Raw genomic sequence first — 21,867 nt, forward strand, 5'->3', positions numbered from 1 at the left:
AACTGCCAACCCCACCCAGCTGACACTCCAGACAGGCTAAAGTAAACCCAGAATTGACAACCACACCCAGCTGACACTCCAGACAGGCTAAAGTAAACCCAGAACTGCCAACCCCACCCAGCTGGCACTCCAGAAAGGCTAAAGTAAACCCAGAACTGACAACCCCACCCAGCTGACACCACAGACAGGTAAACCCAGGACTGACACCATAACATCCTGCATCTTATCTAGAAATGAGACACCATACACAGATTTGATAGTTTATTACGGTTTATTTGAAATAAACAGCAACTGAAAATATGTTCAATTAAAAACCGATACATTTCCCAGCTAAAGGGCCTACACAGTAAGCAAAGAAAACCGTCCTACATCACCATCTGTCCGTCCGTGTGCCAAACTACACCACAGGGTAGTTAGAGGCTTTCTCACCATGGTCAGTGTGTGGTGTCAGACACTCCAACCCTTCTTGCAGATCTGGAGTGTATGAGTAAGTATCAGTGGTGGAGCTGCCACCATACAGATCTGGGGGTGGGGGTGATTTGGGACCAGCTGTGTGTGTCGATGGTTCCAGTGAGTGTCTAGTTTAGGAAGACCTTCGGTGCATCCTCAGCCTGTCCTGTGTGTGTAGCAGGTCCAGCTTTAGGACAGCACGGCGTGGGTGGTTCGGACACCCACCAGATTGTCTGCGCTGAGGGACCTCCTTATGGTCACCTTGCCCAGATCCTTGTATCTGTCCTCACACAGTCTGGAGATAGCCTGGGAACGCAACACTTATTACAGCCCAGAGATAGCCTGGGACAACACTTATGTAACTCAAACATAAAGACAAGACATTGGCCCCTCCCACCTAGGCACTTGTGTAGATAGGTGGTGTACATTCTCCTTAGCCAATCAGAAGGCAGAGTGGATCTACTACCTAATTTCTAACACCTATGCAATGTTTTAGTAACTACATGATAGTAGGGGAGTAGGGGTTGTTTCTGAACAGGACCAAGTCAGCCAGGACTACCATTAAACTCTCCTCTTGCCATGTAGCAGTGTTTTCATTCTGCCGTCCTAGAAGCTCTCCTCACCTCCAGTTTAGTGGCTCGCTGGTTGTCAAGTGGCTCCAGGGGGAAGTTGAGGTTGTTGTCGTCGGCCAGGGAGCGCAGGTCAAAGTAGTACTTGGCGTAGACGCTGGCCGGCACGTTGATGTTGAACTGAAGCAGCTCCAGGAAGTGCCTCTCCATCTCATTCCTGTGAGAGGTAGAGAGAGAGAGAGAGAGGGAGATACAGGTAGAGAGAGAGAGAGAGAGAGGGAGATACAGGTAGAGAGAGACAGGTAGAGAGAGATACAGGTAGAGAGAGACAGGTAGAGAGAGATACAGGTAGAGAGAGAGAGAGAGAGAGAGAGAGAGAGAGAGAGAGAGAGAGAGAGAGAGAGAGAGAGAGAGGTAGAGAGAGAGGTACAGGTAGAGAGAGAGAGAGAGAGGTACAGGTAGAGAGACAGAGAGGTACAGGTAGAGAGACAGAGAGGGGTACAGGTAGAGAGAGAGAGAGAGCGCGAGAGAGGGGTACAGGTAGAGAGAGAGAGAGGGGTACAGGTAGAGAGAGAGAGGGGTAGAGCATAAATCTCAGCAGTCTTATCCTCCATACTCTCCCAGCCTCCTTTTCAAAATGTCAGAGGGAGGTGAGTTCTCGGGGAGAGGATTGAGGACGCAAGGAATCGAGGGAAGACTTTTGAGATGTACCTGGCCAGCAAGGCAAAATCAAAATCTAATTTTATTGATTTACATAAGATGAGTTTTGACCCACATGGCAACGTTCCAATTTAACAATGCGCCTCATAATATTGAGAATCCTAAAACTACCCTGACACCCCTCAAATTCAACTGGACCTCCAAGCCACTTCCCACTGCTTTTTTATATTGTTCTCTCTAAATCAGGGACTGAGACACCTGGGACACCAGATGGGTGCAATTAATGATCAGATAGAACAGAATATCAGCAGGCTCCGAGACCTCGTAGGGTCAGAGTTCAATACCCCTGCCCTAAGCACTTAGATATGAGAGGATTGGAGAGCTGTAAGGATGATGGTAGTCGTCCCTCTTGCTTACACCTATCCAACCCTCAGGTCTAATGCCTAAAGGTTGGGGTGACTTGTGAAGGTGAGCAGTCAGGAGGACAGGACAGAGAGACACTGACATGTCCTCCACGGTGATGTCCTTGAGGATCTGGCAGTAGTCTACGTTCCACACGGCCTGGTCGTCCCACACCTTGGACGCCAGCAGGATGGCTCCCAGTACGATCCGCTTCCAGTTGCAGGGACAGATGTCCATCTCAGCGTAGGTCAGCAGACGCTCCAGGTACACCTTGGGGAAGGATGGACACAGTAAATGAGACGGTCTCATCGGACACTGCTGGACACACAGTAAATGAGTCTCATCGGACACTGCTGGACACACAGTAAATGAGTCTCATCGGACACTGCTGGACACACAGTAAATGAGTCTCATCGGACACTGCTGGACACACAGTAAATGAGTCTCATCGGACACTGCTGGACACACAGTAAATGAGTCTCATCGGACACTGCTGGACACACAGTAAATGAGTCTCATCGGACACTGCTGGACACAGTAAATGAGTCTCATCGGACACTGCTGGACACAGGAACACCAGGGCCAGGTGTTCAGCAGGAGACAGTAACACTGTTACCAGGGCCAGGTGTTCAGCAGGACACAGTAACATCGTTACCAGGGCCAGGTGTTCAGCAGGAGACAGTAACATCGTTACCAGGGCCAGGTGTTCAGCAGGACACAGTAACACCGTTACCAGGGCCAGGTGTTCAGCAGGAGACAGTAACATCGTTACCAGGGCCAGGTGTTCAGCAGGACACAATAGATTATTATGCAGAACAAGAGTCTCTTTTACTCACGTCAGGTCTCAACACGCCACAACACTTAACTACTAAACATGCCCAAAGTGAAACTCCCTGTGGTGGGCCAACTGACTGGTGGGCCAACTGACTGGTGGGCCAACTGACTGGTGGGCCAACTGACTGGTGGGCCAACTGACTGGTGGGCCAACTGACTGGTGGGCCAACTGACAGGTGGGGCAACTGACTGGTAGGGCAACTGACTGGTAGGGCAACTGACTGGTAGGGCAACTGACTGGTAGGGCAACTGACTGGTGGCATACGTACCAGGGTGACGGTGGCATACGTACCAGGGTGACGATGGCACACTCAGCAGTCAGCTGGGCCGAGCTGAAGAGCGTGCGGACAAAGCGGTAGATGAGCTTGTGTTCAGGGTCCACGCTGTAGTAGTCTTCTGGAACCTTCTCTCTCTGAGGAAGAGGAGGCCTGGCCAGTCAGTCTGACAAGAGGTTTGGTGTGCACACACACACAGACATACAGTATCTTCTTCCACCTACTCACCGTTAATGGGTGGATCTTCTCATCGAAAATGTCCAGAGAACGGTTTGAATCCCTGAGGGGGAAAAAAGACTGAAAAGAACTGCTACAAGCCCACACACAGAGAAAGACCACTCCCATAATATGTTACTATGTCACCACACCTTCATTACCATGTCACACACAGAGAAAGACCACTCCCATACTATGTTACTATGTCACCACACCTTCATTACCATGTCACACACAGAGAAAGACCACTCCCATACTATGTTACTATGTCACCACACCTTCATTACCATGTCACACAAATCACCACACCTTCATTACCATGATACCATGTCACACAAATCACCACACCTTCATTACCACGATACCATGTCACACAAATCACCACACCTTCATTACCATGATACCATGTCACACAAATCACCACACCTTCATTACCATGATACCATGTCACACAAATCACCACACCTTCATTACCATGATACAGTGCCTTGCGAAAGTATTCGGCCCCCTTGAACTTTGCGACCTTTTGCCACATTTCAGACTTCAAACATAAAGATATAAAACTGTATTTTTTTGTGAAGAATCAACAACAAGTGGGACACAATCATGAAGTGGAACGACATTTATTGGATATTTCTAACTTTTTTAACAAATCAAAAACTGAAAAATTGGGCGTGCAAAATTATTCAGCCCCTTTACTTTCAGTGCAGCAAACTCTCTCCAGAAGTTCAGTGAGGATCTCTGAATGATCCAATGTTGACCTAAATGACTAATGATGATAAATACAATCCACCTGTGTGTAATCAAGTCTCCGTATAAATGCACCTGCACTGTGATAGTCTCAGAGGTCCGTTAAAAGCGCAGAGAGCATCATGAAGAACAAGGAACACACCAGGCAGGTCCGAGATACTGTTGTGAAGAAGTTTAAAGCCGGATTTGGATACAAAAAGATTTCCCAAGCTTTAAACATCCCAAGGAGCACTGTGCAAGCGATAATATTGAAATGGAAGGAGTATCAGACCACTGCAAATCTACCAAGACCTGGCCATCCCTCTAAACTTTCAGCTCATACAAGGAGAAGACTGATCAGAGATGCAGCCAAGAGGCCCATGATCACTCTGGATGAACTGCAGAGATCTACAGCTGAGGTGGGAGACTCTGTCCATAGGACAACAATCAGTCGTATATTGCACAAATCTGGCCTTTATGGAAGAGTGGCAAGAAGAAAGCCATTTCTTAAAGATATCCATAAAAAGTGTTGTTTAAAGTTTGCCACAAGCCACCTGGGAGACACACCTAACGTGGAAGAAGGTGCTCTGGTCAGATGAAACCAAAATTGAACTTTTTGGCAACAATGCAAAACGTTATGTTTGGCGTAAAAGCAACACAGCTGAACACACCATCCCCACTGTCAAACATGGTGGTGGCAGCATCATGGTTTGGGCCTGCTTTTCTTCAGCAGGGACAGGGAAGATGGTTAAAATTGATGGGAAGATGGATGGAGCCAAATACAGGACCATTCTGGAAGAAAACCTGATGGAGTCTGCAAAAGACCTGAGACTGGGACGGAGATTTGTCTTCCAACAAGACAATGATCCAAAACATAAAGCAAAATCTACAATGGAATGGTTCAAAAATAAACATATCCAGGTGTTAGAATGGCCAAGTCAAAGTCCAGACCTGAATCCAATCGAGAATCTGTGGAAAGAACTGAAAACTGCTGTTCACAAATGCTCTCCATCCAACCTCACTGAGCTCGAGCTGTTTTGCAAGGAGGAATGGGAAAAAAATTCAGTCTCTCGATGTGCAAAACTGATAGAGACATACCCCAAGCGACTTACAGCTGTAATCGCAGCAAAAGGTGGCACTACAAAGTATTAACTTAAGGGGGCTGAATAATTTTGCACGCCCAATTTTTCAGTTTTTGATTTGTTAAAAAAGTTTGAAATATCCAATAAATGTCGTTCCACTTCATGATTGTGTCCCACTTGTTGTTGATTCTTCACAAAAAAATACAGTTTTATATCTTTATGTTTGAAGTCTGAAATGTGGCAAAAGGTCGCAAAGTTCAAGGGGGCCGAATACTTTCGCAAGGCACTGTACCATGTCACAAATCAACACACCTTCATTACCATGATACCATGTCACACAAATCACCACACCTTCATTACCACGATACCATGTCACACAAATCACCACACCTTCATTACCATGATACCATGTCACACAAATCACCACACCTTCATTACCATGATACCATGTCACACAAATCACCACACCTTCATTACCATGATACCATGTCACACAAATCACCACACCTTCATTACCATGATACCATGTCACAAAAATCACCACACCTTCATTACCATGATACCATGTCACAAATCAACACACCTTCATTACCATGATACCATGTCACACAAATCACCACACCTTCATTACCATGATACCATGTCACACAAATCACACCTTCATTACCATGTCACACAAATCACCACACCTTCATTACCATGATACCATGTCACACAAATCATCAACACACCTTCATTACCATGATACCATGTCACACAAATCAACACACCTTCATTACCATGATACCATGTCACACAAATCACCACACCTTCATTACCATGATACCATGTCACAAAAATCACCACACCTTCATTACCATGATACCATGTCACAAAAATCACCACACCTTCATTACCATGATACCATGTCACACAAATCAACACACCTTCATTACCATGATACCATGTCACACAAATCACCACACCTTCATTACCATGTCACACAAATCATCACACCTTCATTACCATGATGCCATGTCACACAAATCATCAACACACCTTCATTACCATGATACCATGTCATGACAAATCATCACCACACCTTCATTACCATGATGTCATGACAAATGATCAACACAAAACTCCTCCATTTACCTCACCACGTCTCTATATCATTTTCCTCATGAAATGAATGACAGATAGAACCTACCTGTTTTTTATGTGATAGTATATCGCCAACGTGACACTGGAACAGAGAGAGACAAGACGGTGAGTCCTTACAATGACCGCCTCTTTTCTGCTCTGCCGTGTGTGACGAGGTAAGGAGGTCTCACCATTTCACCGTACTCTTTTCTGCTCTGCCGTGTGTGTGGAGGTAAGGAGGTCTCACCATTTCACCGTACTCTTTTCTGCTCTGCCGTGTGTGTGGAGGTAAGGAGGTCTCACCATTTCACCGTACTCTTTTCTGCTCTGCCGTGTGTGTGGAGGTAAGGAGGTCTCACCATTTCACCGTACTCTTTTCTGCTCTGCCGTGTGTGTGGAGGTAAGGAGGTCTCACCATTTCACCGTACTCTTTTCTGCTCTGCCGTGTGTGTGAGGTAAGGAGGTCTTACCATTTCACCGTACTCTTCAGGTTGGGCAGGCTGACCGTGCTGTCGTCAAGGAATATTGTGGAGCAGGAGCTGTACTTTTTACATAACCCAGGAGACGTCTAGGAAAAGGGACTAGTTGTTAGTCCATGGAACAGGGAAAAACATAGCATCACTTCCTGACATCTCTGCGTTAGGATCAGTGGATGTCCATGGGTAGCCATAGTAACGCTCGACTGGACAGATGGATTTACTCACGTGATGATTACTTAAGTAGTTACTTCTCCTTTTCTCCCGCACTGGAGGGGGAAAAAAAGTCAGACAAATCTTAGGTCAGGTAGTTCCCTGAACGTGTTGAATAACTATCTGACTGTGACCATTAGACTCTCCTGTTGTCCAGACCTGGGACGTAATCTGCATGGCACAACGTTGTGGGACGTTCAGATAAAGAAATATATTACGTAGAACAAGCGTGCCCCTCTGACATGTAGAATAAGAAATCATGTCAACTCTATTCATGAAATTTCTATCTGCACCGTTCCATGATAACCAGAGGATACAGCCATGAGAAGTAGAAGATCCCCATGCCACTTGTGGCAACATGCTGCACGGAGCCTTCACTGTGCACTGCCACTTTAAGAGCGCATCAGCAGTCAGGAAGGGGAGATAAAGATAGCTCTTCCGTCTCTGTGGAGAGCTCTCGGTTGGCGCGGCAGTTTGACACGGTGTACAACTCTGCAGAACTCTTGTTTATGTTCAGCTTTGTAAAGTGTTGAAGTGGAACGCCGGTGTGAGCTCTCTAGGTGGGGGGTGGAACCCCGGTGTGAGCTCTCTAGGTGGGGGGTGGAACGCCGGTGTGAGCTCTCTAGGTGGGGGGTGGAACGCCGGTGTGAGCTCTCTAGGTGGGGGGTGGAACGCCGGTGTGAGCTCTCTAGGTGGGGGTGGAACGCCGGTGTGAGCTCTCTAGGTGGGGGGTGGAACGCCGGTGTGAGCTCTCTAGGTGGGGGGTGGAACGCCGGTGTGAGCTCTCTAGGTGGGGGGTGGTGTGAGTTCTCTAGGTGGGGGGTGGTGTGAGCTCTCTAGGTGGGGGGTGGTGTGAGCTCTCTAGGTGGGGGGTGGTGTGAGCTCTCTAGGTGGGGGGTGGAACGCCGGTGTGAGCTCTCTAGGTGGGGGGTGGAACCCCGGCGTGAGCTCTCTAGGTGGGGGGTGGAACCCCGGCGTGAGCTCTCTAGGTGGGGGGTGGAACCCCGGCGTGAGCTCTCTAGGTCGGGGGTGGAACGCCGGCGTGAGCTCTCTAGGTGGGGGGTGGAACCCCGGTGTGAGCTCTCTAGGTGGGGGGTGGAACCCCGGTGTGAGCTCTCTAGGTGGGGGGTGGAACGCCGGTGTGAGCTCTCTAGGTGGGGGGTGGAACGCCAGTGTGAGCTCTCTAGGTGGGGGGTGGAACGCCAGTGTGAGCTCTCTAGGTGGGGGGTGGAACGCCAGTGTGAGCTCTCTAGGTGGGGGGTGGAACGCCAGTGTGAGCTCTCTAGGTGGGGGGTGTATCTTTTGGGAGCGCTCCTGTCATTGATCACATGGAGTGGTAGCAACATTGTTGCGAAGCTTTGACAAACAAACCAACCATCAGGTGTATCTGACGGACAATCCGTGCAACAGCTAAGACCCCCTCCTCTCTGTGCTTTACACTGCAGCACTCCTCCCCAATGCAGTCCCTTTGATGTTCAGTGGCCTGGACTACTACTGACCTGCCAGACATGTTTGGGTTGACATTGTAGTTAAAGGGAGTTTGTTGTTTGAACTGTATTGATTTGGTGGGGAACTATTGACATTTGGCCGAGAAGAGTAGAACAACCCCCCCCCCTCCCCGGGAGGTAATATTGAATATTGCAAATTCTCTAAGGGTTATGAGTGGGTTCTTTCTTGTCAATTGTTTCTATGAAGTTGCCTTTTAAATTGCTCTGCCATTATTATTGTAGGTGGTATTATTGGTTGGGTTACCGCTGTGCTGTGACATGTGTTTTATATGGTGTGTCTTATCCTTTCTACTTGCTATCTGACCAACAGTCTTCACTCTAGACAGTCTCTTCTGCTGATGTGCGTTTCTGGTAGCAGAACTATCTATCCTATTATTTGCCTTTCAGCAGGGTTAATACCTGCCTGGCACCAGAACAAAAATGATTTTATTTACCTATCTAACAATACCGCTACACACTTACCATCAGTCTGAGACTTGTTGAGGAAGATTGTGCTGGCTCTGGCATTATCGGATGGGTTGGACTCCTGCGCCAATTCTGAAAGAAACAAGAAATACACACCTATTTTATCACCAACACCACAATAAATGCACACGTATCCCAACTATATGCACCATGTGTATCTGAAAACAGTGAGATACAGTATACTACTGACTGATTACAGATCATTACTTCTGGGGGTGCACCTTGTGACTTGACATCATGACACTCACTATACTCTGGGAAAGGGGGATACCTAGTCAGTTGTCTAACTGTATGTATTCAACTGAAATGTGTCTTCCGCATTTCACTCAGAGGTGCTAGATACTCTGCAGGCTATAGCTGAAGCAAAAACAACGCTAGATACTCTGCAGGATATCTTGAAATAGCTGAACCAATATGACTGAACAATCAATAGTGCAACAGGTCATAAACTGATGTGTGATGTATGCATTGTGCATTAACAGCAAGCGATATCTTCCTTTCCCCTTTCATGCATGTCTTGGCTGTTCAGAGGCGTGACCATGACGTATACCCCTCCACTCCAGCTTATCCGAAAAGTACACCTACCATCCGGGACCTCTCTATCGCTGATGTGCTGCAGATAGGTGCCCGTGTCCTCGCTTACGTCGTCGCCAGTGGTGGTTATTGGGTAGTCGTCGAGCTCGACTGCTCTCCTTGCAAGCTTTGGACTCCCGCCGGGGGACATGCAGCAGGACACTGTAGCCCCCATGATTGAACAATTTGCTAAAGTCCTACTACTGACTACACCCCAGATATCTGAAAGAACCGTCCACTCGTCTATAACATCAGACAGAACCACTGTCAGTGATGTCTGGTCTCAAAATGACACATTCAATTTTAAATACATGAGTAGCAGCCACATATCGGGGTTCATATCTACAACACACAATTCAAACTGAACACTTGAATCCCTATATTTTTCAGGGCGTGTGCGCAAAGGCATGGCGAGTAGCGCATTGATACGTCGGCCAGATACAGGCTTGACCACTAAACTAATCCAAAGGCTGGCAACGCTAGGACACCGGTTTAACCGGTAATGGCAACACGTTATACTCGGTTTTAAAATGCCTAGCTGAAGCTGGTAGACAGCTGATACGTTAAAAACATTAATCTGGTCTTCATAAACCAGACGTAGTTTGCTAGCTAGCCCTACACCCGGCTAACGCTAATCCAGGCGTCAGCTAACTGGCTATTTATGCCGGTCCACTTGATCTAGCTATTCTTGCGATGCATTGCAGTCAGAGAATATGCCGAATTCCATCGTCTCAGCAAATGTTCTAGGTATGGTCGTTCACCGTACACAGAAATGTATAATGCTCAGATTTGAGACGACAAGCTAGCCTGCTAACAGCTGATTCCCACTCCAGCCAAAGCCAACTAGGAAGGAACGCCCTCAAGAACGGCCCATTTTGACGCACGTCAATTACCATTGGCTGTTTACCAAGATTAATAATTGTTATTTGACAGAGATTGGTGAACATTGTCATTTGACAAGTGTCAGCTCTACGATTTTATTATCGCGAGAATATAGATTTTTCCACTTCCTCATAAGAAATCGTTCAGCGAGGTATGAATTTCAAGCTTACTAAAAGTTACATATTATATTACATTTCCATGTTCTTCTTTTGACTATGGCGCTTGTACCATATGATGGGAATTATTTGTCCGTGCTCTCAAAACTGCATAATTCGTCTGCCGAGTTCCATTTTGCTGACCACAATGTCAGACTAACCCAGGACTGGAATCAACTCGGAGTAGCTGCTGTCGTCTGGGATGCAGTGAGTGACCATCGTTGGTGTACGACTGTACATACTTTGCAGCATTTTTTAAATATATTTTTTATTCCAATATGAACTATTCAATCATCTGTTGAATTACGGTCGTCTTCTTGAGTGTGACAAAGATGTAGCCAACTATGGAACGATTGATTCTGCCACAATTTACCGATACTGTTCTCTCCTTACATCTGTTTTCCTTTCTCTGTCAGGCGGTAGTGATGTGTATGTACCTGGAGCTGGGGCAGGTCGAGCTGACAGGGAAGGTTGCCATCGAGCTGGGGGCAGGCACTGGACTGGTGGGCATCGTGGCAGCGCTTCTAGGTAAGAACTCACATAGGAGACTTGCATTACAGGGCCAAACCAAGCTGAAGTGGGTTGGCCTGATTACTATATAGTTGAGCTGAAGTGGGTTGGCCTGACTACTATATAGTTGAGCTGATGTGGGCTGGCCTGATTACTATATAGTTGAGCTGATGTGGGCTGGCCTGACTACTATATAGTTGAGCTGAAGTGGGTTGGCCTGACTACTATATAGTTGAGCTGATGTGGGCTGGCCTGACTACTATATAGTTGAGCTGATGTGGGCTGGCCTGACTACTATATAGTTGAGCTGAAACCATTCTGGAAAGGACAATGTGAAAATAAACCATCAGAGCCAGAACTGTTTGGGTTGGCCCTATAGTGTGGATCAGGCTCAACTGTTAGAACTACTAATTGTTAGTCACATTTTTACATGTGCTAACCATGCAAGCCTTCTGTCCAAAGGTGCCAAAAAAGTGACCATCACAGACCGTGAGCCTGCCTTGGGTTTCCTTGCAGCCAATGTGAAAGAGAACATTCCCCCGGATCAGCTAGGAGCAGTGAAGGTCTCAGAACTGACCTGGGGCCAGGGATTGGAGCGCTATCCCACAGGAGGCTTTGACATAGTGCTGGGAGCAGACATTGTTTACCTGGAAGACACATTTCCATCATTACTGCAAACAATGGAGCACCTCAGCTCAGAGAGTAGTGTAGTGCTACTGGCCTGCAAGATCCGCTACGAGCGAGACACTAACTTCCTGAGCATGCTGAAGCAGCGCTTCACAGTACACGAGGTGCACTATGACAAGGAAAGAGACATTCACATCTACAAGGCTGTGAAGCTTCCAGCAAGGAGAGATCTGTAGGAACCAGTGACTGATGGGGGATGTGAGGGGTTTGAATCACAGTGGATGGATCAATGTGCTGTCAATCATTGATGGTTCAGGGAGCTACTACTCATGAATGGACAGTCAGTGAGATGGGTTCATGGAGGATGGTTTTGTTTCATGCAGGGTTGTGTCCAGTAGGGAGAAAATATGGAGCTACAACCCAGCTACTATGGGTGATTGTAATTGTCTTAATTTCATTCATCCTTTTTTGATAAAATGGATTTGAAAACAAATTAAGACATGTGAAAAATAATACCAGAAACACATTTATTAACAGCTGCCAAAAACAAATAGTAGAATCTGTAATATAATTGTTTTGCTTTTTTCATACAAGTGAATGCTGACATTAAGAAATACAACGTTTACAAAATATGAACAGAAATGGCAAGTGTTTTAAAAATAAGATGCATATGTTATGACAGATGGCTACGTAAAAACAAAATAATACAATATGGCATTCCGTTATCCAATCAAACAGAAGACCGGGTTCAGTAAGCAAATGTCATGGAACTTTGCCGATAGAAATATAGTTGACATGAATCCTTATTTTACATGTCAGAAAGGCATGTCTGTTCTACAAAACAGTTCTAGCTGAACATTTGGATCTGTTCCACATTGTTGTGAGCTGCTGAACGCGTCCCTGGTGTAAATCCCACGTTTGTTGACCCGAGTTGTCAGTCTAAATGTCAGCGATGGATCCCAAAATCGAGGTCTACGTCATCACTGCAGATCCAAGCAAACTATCCCTTTTAACGAACTACATGATAGAAAAATGCTTCTTCCCTTGTTCTATCAGAAGTGTTTGAGGCACAACAGATGAAAAAGTGAGATTGTGGGGCTAATCCTAACTTTCACTCTACAATCCCATTGATGTCAATGCATGATTAAGTGGAAGTTAGGATATCCTCCAATATGATTATGCCTTATGCCTGTTCAGGCCATGGAGAAACAAACAAGGAGACTCAAACACACACACTGCCTCAGACATCGTATACATTACATGAATGCCTAAAAGCACACTATACAACACCCATAGTCTACCCTTCAGTCATATTTCACAATTCCTCCTGTCAGCTGTGTGGTAGCACAACTATTTAAAAAGGTACTCAGCGAAATTACTTTCCCCCCCGAGCAGCACCGAAGATATTGAGATGAGCGAGATGCAACACTTTGCCATCACCCAGTATCGCTTCACGTTGTAGTGGTAGCCACGGCACCAAAACAGCGGAGTTGAGCTTCTCGCTTCAACACTCTTAGTTGTGGAAATTGACCCACTATGCTGTTTACATTCTGCATCTACGTCATATCGCTGAGGTTACCTTTTAATGCCTGTTAGTTGTTGCAGACAATCCACCCACAATCCATCTCCTACCCCCAAAACACCCGGCTTAGCAATGCTGAATAACAAAAGTTGGCAAGCAGAAAAATTCAATACATGATAACCCAACTCAAGCTCAAAGATAATACATTTCATCTGACAGTGGTTGGGATCTACAGTCCACATAAAGTGTTAGTAAGTAACAGAAGAGTTAAAGCAATCATCAGCCTAAATACTGAATCGTGTAGAACTCAAAAAGATGACAATTTTTCCAAAATAATTTTCAACGTGTGTTGCCAGGTGACGATCCAAACTCAATAGTTGTATAGGGTAGTTCATGGTGGGCAGAGGGGTCCTAGTCCTCCACGGCTGGTGTTTTCCTGGTATCTGACATCTTGAGACTGGGGACTACTGGTTAGTTAGCAGCAGTGGTGTCGTGGATAGACACGATACCTACCACTGTAAGATTCCACTAGGGGCTCCATTCTATTGGTGGAGAAACAGTGTGCTCCACCTCATCCTTTTAGGGGTACTCATGATGGAAAGTACTCATCATCCTTTTAAGGGGTACCTATGAGGCCATCCTTTTTAGGGGTACTCATTTCATCCTTTTAAAGGGTTACTTGTGAAAAAGTGGAGAAATTGTGTTGTTATTTTTCCTCTTTCTGTAGGTCTTATAGACTGGTAGAGCTTTTTAAAAAGAAAGGGATAAATGGGGGAGGGAGGGTGGTGCCAGATGCATGGCTCTGTGGTGAGTCTCTGTACATGGGGGGGGGCACTACTCTGATTTGTGGCAGTACAAGTCTTTAAGTGACTTCAGTTCCTCAATGAGGGTTTTGTTTTGGTTCTCCAGAACGGCCACACGGTTCTCCAGACACTTGACGTACTCCTTCTTCTTCCGGCGACACTCCCGGGCCGCCTCCCTGTCACACACACACACGGAGTCAGTACAGTATGTCTGGCTCAGCAAAGCAAATCTTAACACGATCACCATGTTTTCACTTAACATTACCTCAGCTTTATTGTGTAGGTATAGACATAGGAGTTCCATATCAACAACATGCTAAATGTACACCTACATTATAGAATGTAGTCTACCATTTCACCCAACAGCCTTCATTAAAGTGATCAACACAACCCTAGTTAACAGTATCTTATACCCTCTACTCCACCTACCTGTTCTTCATCAGTCTGACCTCCCTCTTACGGGTGACGACAACCTCTGGGCCTTCCTGGCCAGACAAGGCGGGAGAGGAGGCCATCACCATCCCAGGAGTCATGCTGCTGGTGTTGGCCGTACGGATCTGGTAGGTCTGCACTTCTCCAGAGGCAGCTGGGAAACAGAAGGGACGTGTTGGTGTTTACGTCAAGAAATTGTGGGCATACAGGAGTTGTTTGTGTTGTTGTGTGACTGCATATGCAGGAAAACGGTTCTGTTTGGAATGTACGAGCAGAACAACTGACGGGCACCCAGTAACAACTAAAACTTGATTGAGGCTGCGGCCTCCCATGGTCCAAGAGGTTCTTACCTTGCATTACCACCTGGTTGCTGGGCACCAGGATTTGCTGTCCATCGGAGGTCTGGGCATACTGCAGGATGGTGGTGCCCTGCTGGGCGCCCGCCGCGTTGGTCATGGTCAGGGTCTGCATCCCCTGCATGCCATCTGTACCGTTATTGGCCAGTTGGATGGCGCCGCCCTGGGTGATGGCAACTGAAGAGGGGGAAGGGGTTAATGGATGATCGTCAGGTTAGGAACATTACTACGGTCTGCTCGGTCACGTTCAGCAAGGCACACCATAGCGAAACAGAAAATTAACATTGTCATTATTGGACATGTTCAGGTAGAACCTTCCCGTTTCATTCAAACATTTCTCCCTACTGAACATGACCCTATTTCCACTATAGTCATTGACCACACACGACTCATCAAATATAAAGTAAGAAAGCCAACTAAGCTTGTCCAAACCAGAACAAGCAGGCACTCTTCACATATGGCCATGATGAAACTGGAGTACGGGTGAAGTTGCCCCTAGATGCTGACCTTGGGTCAGTTAAGCATTTTCCCATGTAGAGGGGATTGGTGGAAGTACCTACGGGATCCCCCCCCGGAGCGATAAAACTGACGATTGAATAGGTAGGGGTTACGTACTGTACTGGCCGCTGGCCGTCTGATAGATGGGGCATGATGTGGGCATGGCAACGGTGGTGATGGCGGGGGTCGAGTCGTCCTCCGATTTCTCCTCCTCGATCGGCGGGACCGCAGACACGTCAGACGACAGGTCGTTCAGGATCTTCCTGCAAGGGATAACAAACAATCCCAATCAATGTCTCGGACTCAGTCAACAATGTGTCATCAGATTTCATTCACAGCCCAATCAGATCCAAAATGGCACCCAATCTGCACAGAGCCAAAATGGCACCCAATCTGCATTAAAAAAAGAATCCCAATTTGGCAACACTGAGTCAACATGACAGTCATGTTGCCAGATTGGGATTTTTTCCTGCCACCCTGAGGCTGAGACAGTGGCCCTGTGGAGGAGCGGTACCTGTAGGAAGGACGTCTGGAAAGTATCTCCCTCCTCTTCTGAGAGTCTGTCACACTGTCCACCGACTCCTGGGAGTCCTGGGAATCCTCTGCAACTGTTGAAATCTGACAAGGTCAAACACAAGAGTTGCAGTTTATAGGGTGTCCAATCAAAAACACTTTTTTTTGACCAATGGGTAAAATAATATAATCCATTGGAAAGATTTTACCCTTGTAGGATGGTCAGAATTAGGGTGATTAAATCAATCGAGGCCAGAGAGAAAAAAAGTGGCCAAAAATCTGGAAAATCACTTTCCCGTTGAACTGATCTTTCTTCTAGAATCCAAAGGACATGAAACAGAGGTAAGATGGATATCCACTTTTCATATTCATTCAAAATTCCTGTCATTTCCCCAAGATACCTCACAAAAACAAGCGTAGCTCTGAAATGTCAGAGCAATAAGCATATACCCCAATTTTTTTTTTTTTTTACCAAAGCCTTTTACATTTATTTCAGCTTGTCTCATGCCAATTTAGTTTTTTTGCGACCCACGGAAACAACTTTGACCACAAATCGAAAAATTCTCAAAAGTCATTACAGGAAACTTGCACTGCTGCTTATTATCAAATGTATTAGGTTATGAAATCCAACCTTTTAGATATGTTAATGATATGTTAGAGAAAGACCCAACTGAACCATTCAGAACATGAATAATCATACTTGTCTTGGTAAAATGGGTTTTATAACACAAGTCTAATAAAAAGCATAGCTGGCACACACCCAGAGAAAATGATTTTGTGTGGAGGTGCTGACTAACGGCAAATAAACTATAAGCTATGAAAATAGAGAGTCACTTAGAGATAGAGATAGAGAGTCAAATAGAGAGTCAAATAGAGAGACACTAATATATATATAACTCCCAGTAATTCATTTTACAGGGATATAACATTAAGTGAAATTTCATCACCAAAGCACATAGACACCCTGCAGTTTATTGGAAATGCAGTAATACCTATACAACATCCAATAATGTTCCATTGATCTGTTATACTACTGTATGTGACCCACACCAACCCTCAAATAGCTGCCATCTGAGAGATTCTCTGCTATAGATTAGATCAGTTCATTAGTCACATGCACAGGGTCACACATGTAATTGAAGGGTACAGTGAAATTCTTAAAGCTCCAACAGTGCAGGTCAAATATAGACCTGTTGCTGCCTACTACCAAAGCCTATTGCATGTACCTTACTATGTATATCACAATAGACTACTGTAATGGAGGGAGGAATGGGGCTCACCTGAACAGTCTGTACTTGAGGCGACTGGATGACCGAGGGCTGGGCGGCCTGGATGACCCCGTGGACCTGAACAGTCTGACCGTTGGGGAGTTGCACCAGGGTGACTGTGGGGCCGCTGGAGGAGACCTGTCCTGCTGCCATAGACACCTGCAGCAGGGACGCAGATTTAGAAACGGCTTATGAGTGTGGGCTATACATGCTCGTTCCAGGGCCCGGGTTTCCCAAAAGCATCTTAAGGCCAAGTCCATTTTAGCACAACAGGATCCTATGGCTCTAACGATGGACTTAGCCTTAAGATGCTTTTGGGAAACTGGTCCATCATTTTAACCTTTATTTAACTAGGCAAGTCATTAAGAACAAATTCTTATTTACAATGACAGCCTACCCCAGCCAAACCCTAACCCGGACGACGCTGGGCCAATTGTGCGCCGCCCTATGGGACTCCCAATCATGTCCGGTTGTGATACAGCCTGGAATCGAATCTGGGTCTGTAGCGACGCCTCTAGCACTGAGATGCAATGCCTTAGACCACTGCGCCACTCGGGAGCCCAAAATCCACATAATGGTTACAATCAAAGACCATGAATAGAAGTGATTTATTATTCTTCATGTCAGTGAACAGTTCTGCTCTTCTACACAACATATTTATTTATGAACATTCTACAATGTTGTGCCCTGCTGAATGCAGCCCACACATGGAGGCTCCCTACACGCATAGGCTGCATTTACACAGGCAGCCCAATTCTGAGCTTTCTTTTGACCAATCATATCAGCTCTAAAAAGATATGACGTGATTGGTCAAGACAAATTGGTGGGGAAAACATCAGAATTGGGCTGCCAGTGTAAACACAACCATACATGTACACCAAAAGGATCAATAAAGTTTAATTTGATTCAAGTGTCTGGCAACGTTGATGAGGGTACTGTACCTGGGCCAGTGTGATCTGCTGGGCCTCAGACTCAGAAACAGCTGTGTCACCACCCTGCTGTGTATCGGCTCCCGCTTCCATGGTCATTTAGTTGGCTGGAATGGCGGGTGGAGAACTCTGGAGAGCCTGTGAATGTACGTTTTTACACAAAATGTAAAATATTGGTATGGGGGTGGATTTAATTCAGGGCTCTCCAACCCTGTTTCTGGAGAGATAAAGTTGTGTAGGTTCACGCCAATCCTGTTCCTGGAGATGCCATCCTGTAGGGTTTCGCTCCAACCCCAGTTGTAACTAACCTGATTTAGCTTATCAACCAGCTAACTATTAGAATCAGGTGCATTGGATTACAGTTGGAGCTAAAAACCTACAGGATGGTAGCTCTCCAGGAAGAAGGTTGGTGTGAAACCCTACAGGATGGTAGCTCCCCAGGAAGAAGGTTGGTGTGAAACCCTACAGGATGGTAGCTCCCCAGGAAGAAGGTTGGTGTGAAACCCTACAGGATGGTAGCTCCCCAGGAAGAAGGTTGGTGTGAAACCCTACAGGATGGTAGCTCCCCGGGAAGAAGGTTGGTGTGAAACCCTACAGGATGGTAGCTCTCCAGGAAGAAGGTTGGTGTGAAACCCTACAGGATGGGTAGCTCCCCAGGAACAGGGTTGGAGAGCCCTGATTAAGTGATATTATGCACTGACTGATGTTTCAGGTCGTGGCTTTTGTGCCTCTGTCTATTCATACCAGACCAGGTTTGTTTAAGTGATTGTAGGCTACACCAGACATGCAGTATTACGTGTGACTATCTGAAAGTATGGGAGATACTATCCCAAACCATAAGTAACGTTCCTAAGGTAAAAATGTGTTGCTCAATGTTTATGTAATAAGTTCCAACATTGCATGAACGTAATGATTTTATGACAACACTAGTTAAGTGTATTTTCAATTTACAGTATAATATGCAGTACATCATTTCCTAACACTATACCCTGTTATTGCCGCCCTTTTCCAAGTAGTTAGCTAGCAAAGTATATAGCATTGTTAGCTACAAAGAAAACAGTAGCTAGCTGACACGTGCCTAGCTATACTAATAGATAAGAAAAAACAAATTTTCAACCAAATGGTACGAAATGTATCCATGTTCATATTGTTACTCGTTATATTAAATATTTGTGATAGCTAGCTAATATCGACAACCTGGCTAACTAGCTATAGCTGCTAGCTAGCTAACGTAAATATACAAATGTGTCCCATGCGGTAAAAATCAAGTTTTAGCTTAATCAATTCATTTGCATATGGTTCATTTAACGTTGGCTAGCTATGACACTTTAATTGGTGTCTTTATTTAAGTGTGCTAATGTAGTATGCTTATCCAAGACAACCACGCTGTGTTTGCAGACGGACTATCTTGCAAGCTAACGTTAGCTAGTTCTTTGGGAGGGAAATGTCTGTAGCTAAGCCAGATATTATTGGGCTGGGCTATCATTCTATACCGCTAGTTAGCTTAGCAAGTTAGGCATTCGAACCTACATGTTTTTTTGTGATTGCCAGCTGGCTATGTAGCTAGATGGCCAAACTAGGTCTGTTAGCCAACATGCTGATGCTATTAATTACTGTGGTTGCAATCTTTACTCGAGGACTCAAGCCTCACTCCCATTTTTCCAGTACCATTCTCACATAGCTGGCTGGCTAGCTTTGTAGACTGACTCAACATCGTGTGGCTCTGCAACACCGCCGCCATGATCTCTTTGTTAGATTTGGAGCGATTTCTCCAACACACCAGGGCTTTCTTCTATCCCCCTCTCCGCATCGGATGCTTACCCGACACAGACTCGCTTCGTCACTCCCGGGTCCTCCGAGCTCCACTTTTATTCAGACCGACACGTAAGAGACCGCGTCAGGCTACACCTCTGTCGCGTCACCGAGATGAACAACAACACGGAGAACGAGGGAGACGACGAAAATCAGTTCTATCGACAGGGCTCGAATTCGAACGGAAAATGACGAAATCCACACGAAGAATACCGACATTGACGAACATTGGCGGAAGTGTACGAAATGTAGGCCTAAATAAAAGTGCGCATGTGCAAAATGTGTCAGTCGAGAACATGAACAGCTGTCAATCAAAGACGTCTTATAAAACAGAAACTATAACATCTTTGTTATATATTAGGAAGCATGAGCAGTATGCTAAAAACAGCATTGTACTGCCAGTAGAACTGATTCTAGAATCTTAAATAGACTATTTTGTACATAATTGTCACTAGTGATAAATCAAGATGTATATTCCAAATGTTCCCTAACCAATTTGCTCATGGGCTAGATATATTTTAGTATCATTGTGAGGGATATAAAAGCTAGCCTTTCCTTTCCTAACTGCCTGTGTATATTGGTTCCTAACTTCCCTGAAAAGTTGCATATCGCGGGGGCTATTCGATGCTAATGCTGTACGCCACAGGATGTTTTTGTGCTGGTCGAGGGCAGTCGGGTCAATATCTGTTCCTGGTTCTACATTTTTTGAATGGGGCATGTTTATTTAAGATGGTGAGGAAAGCACTTTTATAGAACAACCAGGCATCCTCTACTGATGGGATGAGGTCAATATCTTTCCAGGTTACCCGGGCCAGGTCGATTCGAAAGGCCTGCTCGCTGAAGTGTTTTATGGAGCGTTTGACAGTGATGAGGAGTGGTCGTTTGGCCCGAAGACCCGTTACGGACGCAGGTAATGTGGCAGTGATCGCTGAGATCCTGGTTGAAGACAGCAGAGGTGTATTTGGAGCGCAGGTTGGTTAGGATGATATCTATGAGGGTGCTATTGCAGATTAAGAGAACGTACGCAGCAGGTTAGGAGAATTAGGTTAAGGTTAGGACTTTTCATCCTAACCTGCTACGAGAAGTCACTTCCGGTCGTAGCTGTATCGAAGGGGCGTGTTTTTAGGGAGTCCCAGGTGGGGGCAGTAGAACACTGTCTGTGAGCATGCTGTATAGATCTGCTGCCACACTCAAGCTGCAAATCAGCAATAAGAAGCTTCTACAATCTGGGCCCTGTTGAAATACATACTTCCATCTTCCCTTTTGAAAGACAGGGATAGGTTTTTGATTAAGGTCTCCACTAAAGCAATACCCAATATAGTGTTATTGTGATTATTGGCTAGGTACTTTCACTTATTTAATCTCTGATTAGTGATCACGTTGAGGGAGAAAGGAGGCATGTTTTGGTGTTCCAACAGAGAAAACCCTGATCTTGTATTGTGGGAAATGCTGTGTTGGGGTTATTGAGTTTCTGTTCGTTTTATAATGCTCAAGATGCCCATTTCATTTGCTTTATCTGTCTAGTATTCCTCTCCATTTTACACAAGCCATAAAAAACATCCCTTTATTGCAGACACAAAATTAGCTGTGTTTTAAAATAAATTAACCCTCGGCTTTGGCAGCTGTTGCAAATCCTAAGGGAAACTTACACTTCAAACCAATTTATGACAATCATCTTTATTAGCTTTAAAATATATATATATTTTTTATTGATCAAACCATTTAGTCTATACACCCCCACACGCATTCAGCAAACAGTGACTGACCTTGAGCTGTCAGTGAGTGGAAGACTGGAGTGTTTCTCCGACGAGCCCCCCACTGTGCAACTCCTCCAGGAGGGCGTGTTTGTGTTCGTGTGTGAACTCCCTCTAGCCTTCACTCCAACACTCAGCAATACTGTATCCTTCAGCATGAAGCCAGTCTGCTCTTCTAATCTGTGCTGTTATAGACTTTGCCTATTGCACAAAGTACACTCTTTGTAAAAAG

The 21,867-nt window shown here is 45.6% G+C and overlaps 3 protein-coding genes across 6 annotated transcripts; 1 reads left to right on the forward strand and 2 right to left on the reverse strand.

Annotated features, from left to right (window-relative positions):
* Positions 1–435: 435 nt before the first annotated feature.
* On the reverse strand, positions 436–10,409 carry LOC139402678 (cyclin-Y-like protein 1). Its single transcript, XM_071146574.1, has 10 exons — positions 9,587–10,409; positions 8,999–9,073; positions 7,044–7,084; positions 6,810–6,907; positions 6,407–6,442; positions 3,419–3,470; positions 3,208–3,327; positions 2,185–2,351; positions 1,074–1,236; positions 436–756 (listed from the first exon to the last, which is right to left on the reverse strand). Exons 1-10 carry the CDS (start codon positions 9,747–9,749, stop codon positions 640–642), a joined length of 1,032 nt encoding a protein of 343 aa, XP_071002675.1. The 5' UTR covers positions 9,750–10,409; the 3' UTR covers positions 436–639.
* Positions 10,410–10,545: 136 nt separating this feature from the next.
* LOC139402680 (protein N-lysine methyltransferase METTL21A-like) lies at positions 10,546–12,380 on the forward strand. The gene is made up of 3 exons (XM_071146579.1): positions 10,546–10,818; positions 11,028–11,139; positions 11,584–12,380. The coding sequence occupies exons 1-3, from the start codon at positions 10,672–10,674 to the stop codon at positions 11,982–11,984; spliced, it is 660 nt and encodes a 219-aa protein (XP_071002680.1). The 5' UTR covers positions 10,546–10,671; the 3' UTR covers positions 11,985–12,380.
* LOC139402679 (cyclic AMP-responsive element-binding protein 1-like) lies at positions 12,252–20,009 on the reverse strand. Of its 4 annotated transcripts, none has more exons than XM_071146576.1 (8): positions 19,891–20,009; positions 18,082–18,207; positions 17,153–17,299; positions 15,874–15,977; positions 15,477–15,622; positions 14,856–15,038; positions 14,503–14,659; positions 12,252–14,249 (listed from the first exon to the last, which is right to left on the reverse strand). In XM_071146576.1, the coding sequence occupies exons 2-8, from the start codon at positions 18,166–18,168 to the stop codon at positions 14,105–14,107; spliced, it is 969 nt and encodes a 322-aa protein (XP_071002677.1). In that variant the 5' UTR covers positions 18,169–18,207; positions 19,891–20,009; the 3' UTR covers positions 12,252–14,104. The 4 variants fall into 4 exon arrangements, with proteins under 4 accessions (XP_071002677.1, XP_071002679.1, XP_071002678.1 ...); XM_071146578.1 differs by having other exon boundaries at positions 12,253–14,249; positions 19,747–19,911; XM_071146577.1 differs by having other exon boundaries at positions 12,257–14,249; positions 19,738–19,914.
* Between the last annotated feature and the right edge of the window lie 1,858 nt (positions 20,010–21,867).

This window comes from Oncorhynchus clarkii, unplaced genomic scaffold (assembly GCF_045791955.1).
Source record: "Oncorhynchus clarkii lewisi isolate Uvic-CL-2024 unplaced genomic scaffold, UVic_Ocla_1.0 unplaced_contig_13406_pilon_pilon, whole genome shotgun sequence".
NCBI classification, from domain to species: Eukaryota; Metazoa; Chordata; class Actinopteri; order Salmoniformes; family Salmonidae; genus Oncorhynchus; species Oncorhynchus clarkii.

Excerpts from the sequence above, each read along its gene's own strand:
- LOC139402678 (XM_071146574.1), bottom strand. The coding sequence starts at position 9,749 with ATGGGGGCTACAGTGTCCTGCTGCATGTCCCCCGGCGGGAGTCCAAAG. Across the intron at positions 9,074-9,586 it reads CGATAGAGAGGTCCCGGATG|AATTGGCGCAGGAGTCCAAC; the intron begins GTAGGTGTACTT and ends TGTTTCTTTCAG. Across the intron at positions 6,908-7,043 it reads ACTACTTAAGTAATCATCAC|ACGTCTCCTGGGTTATGTAA; the intron begins GTGAGTAAATCC and ends CCCTTTTCCTAG.
- LOC139402680 (XM_071146579.1), top strand. The coding sequence starts at position 10,672 with ATGGCGCTTGTACCATATGATGGGAATTATTTGTCCGTGCTCTCAAAA. Across the intron at positions 10,819-11,027 it reads CTGCTGTCGTCTGGGATGCA|GCGGTAGTGATGTGTATGTA; the intron begins GTGAGTGACCAT and ends TTTCTCTGTCAG. Across the intron at positions 11,140-11,583 it reads CATCGTGGCAGCGCTTCTAG|GTGCCAAAAAAGTGACCATC; the intron begins GTAAGAACTCAC and ends TTCTGTCCAAAG.
- LOC139402679 (XM_071146576.1), bottom strand. The coding sequence starts at position 18,168 with ATGACCATGGAAGCGGGAGCCGATACACAGCAGGGTGGTGACACAGCT. Across the intron at positions 15,978-17,152 it reads CTCAAGTACAGACTGTTCAG|ATTTCAACAGTTGCAGAGGA; the intron begins GTGAGCCCCATT and ends TGACCTTGTCAG. Across the intron at positions 14,660-14,855 it reads CAACCAGGTGGTAATGCAAG|CTGCCTCTGGAGAAGTGCAG; the intron begins GTAAGAACCTCT and ends TCTGTTTCCCAG.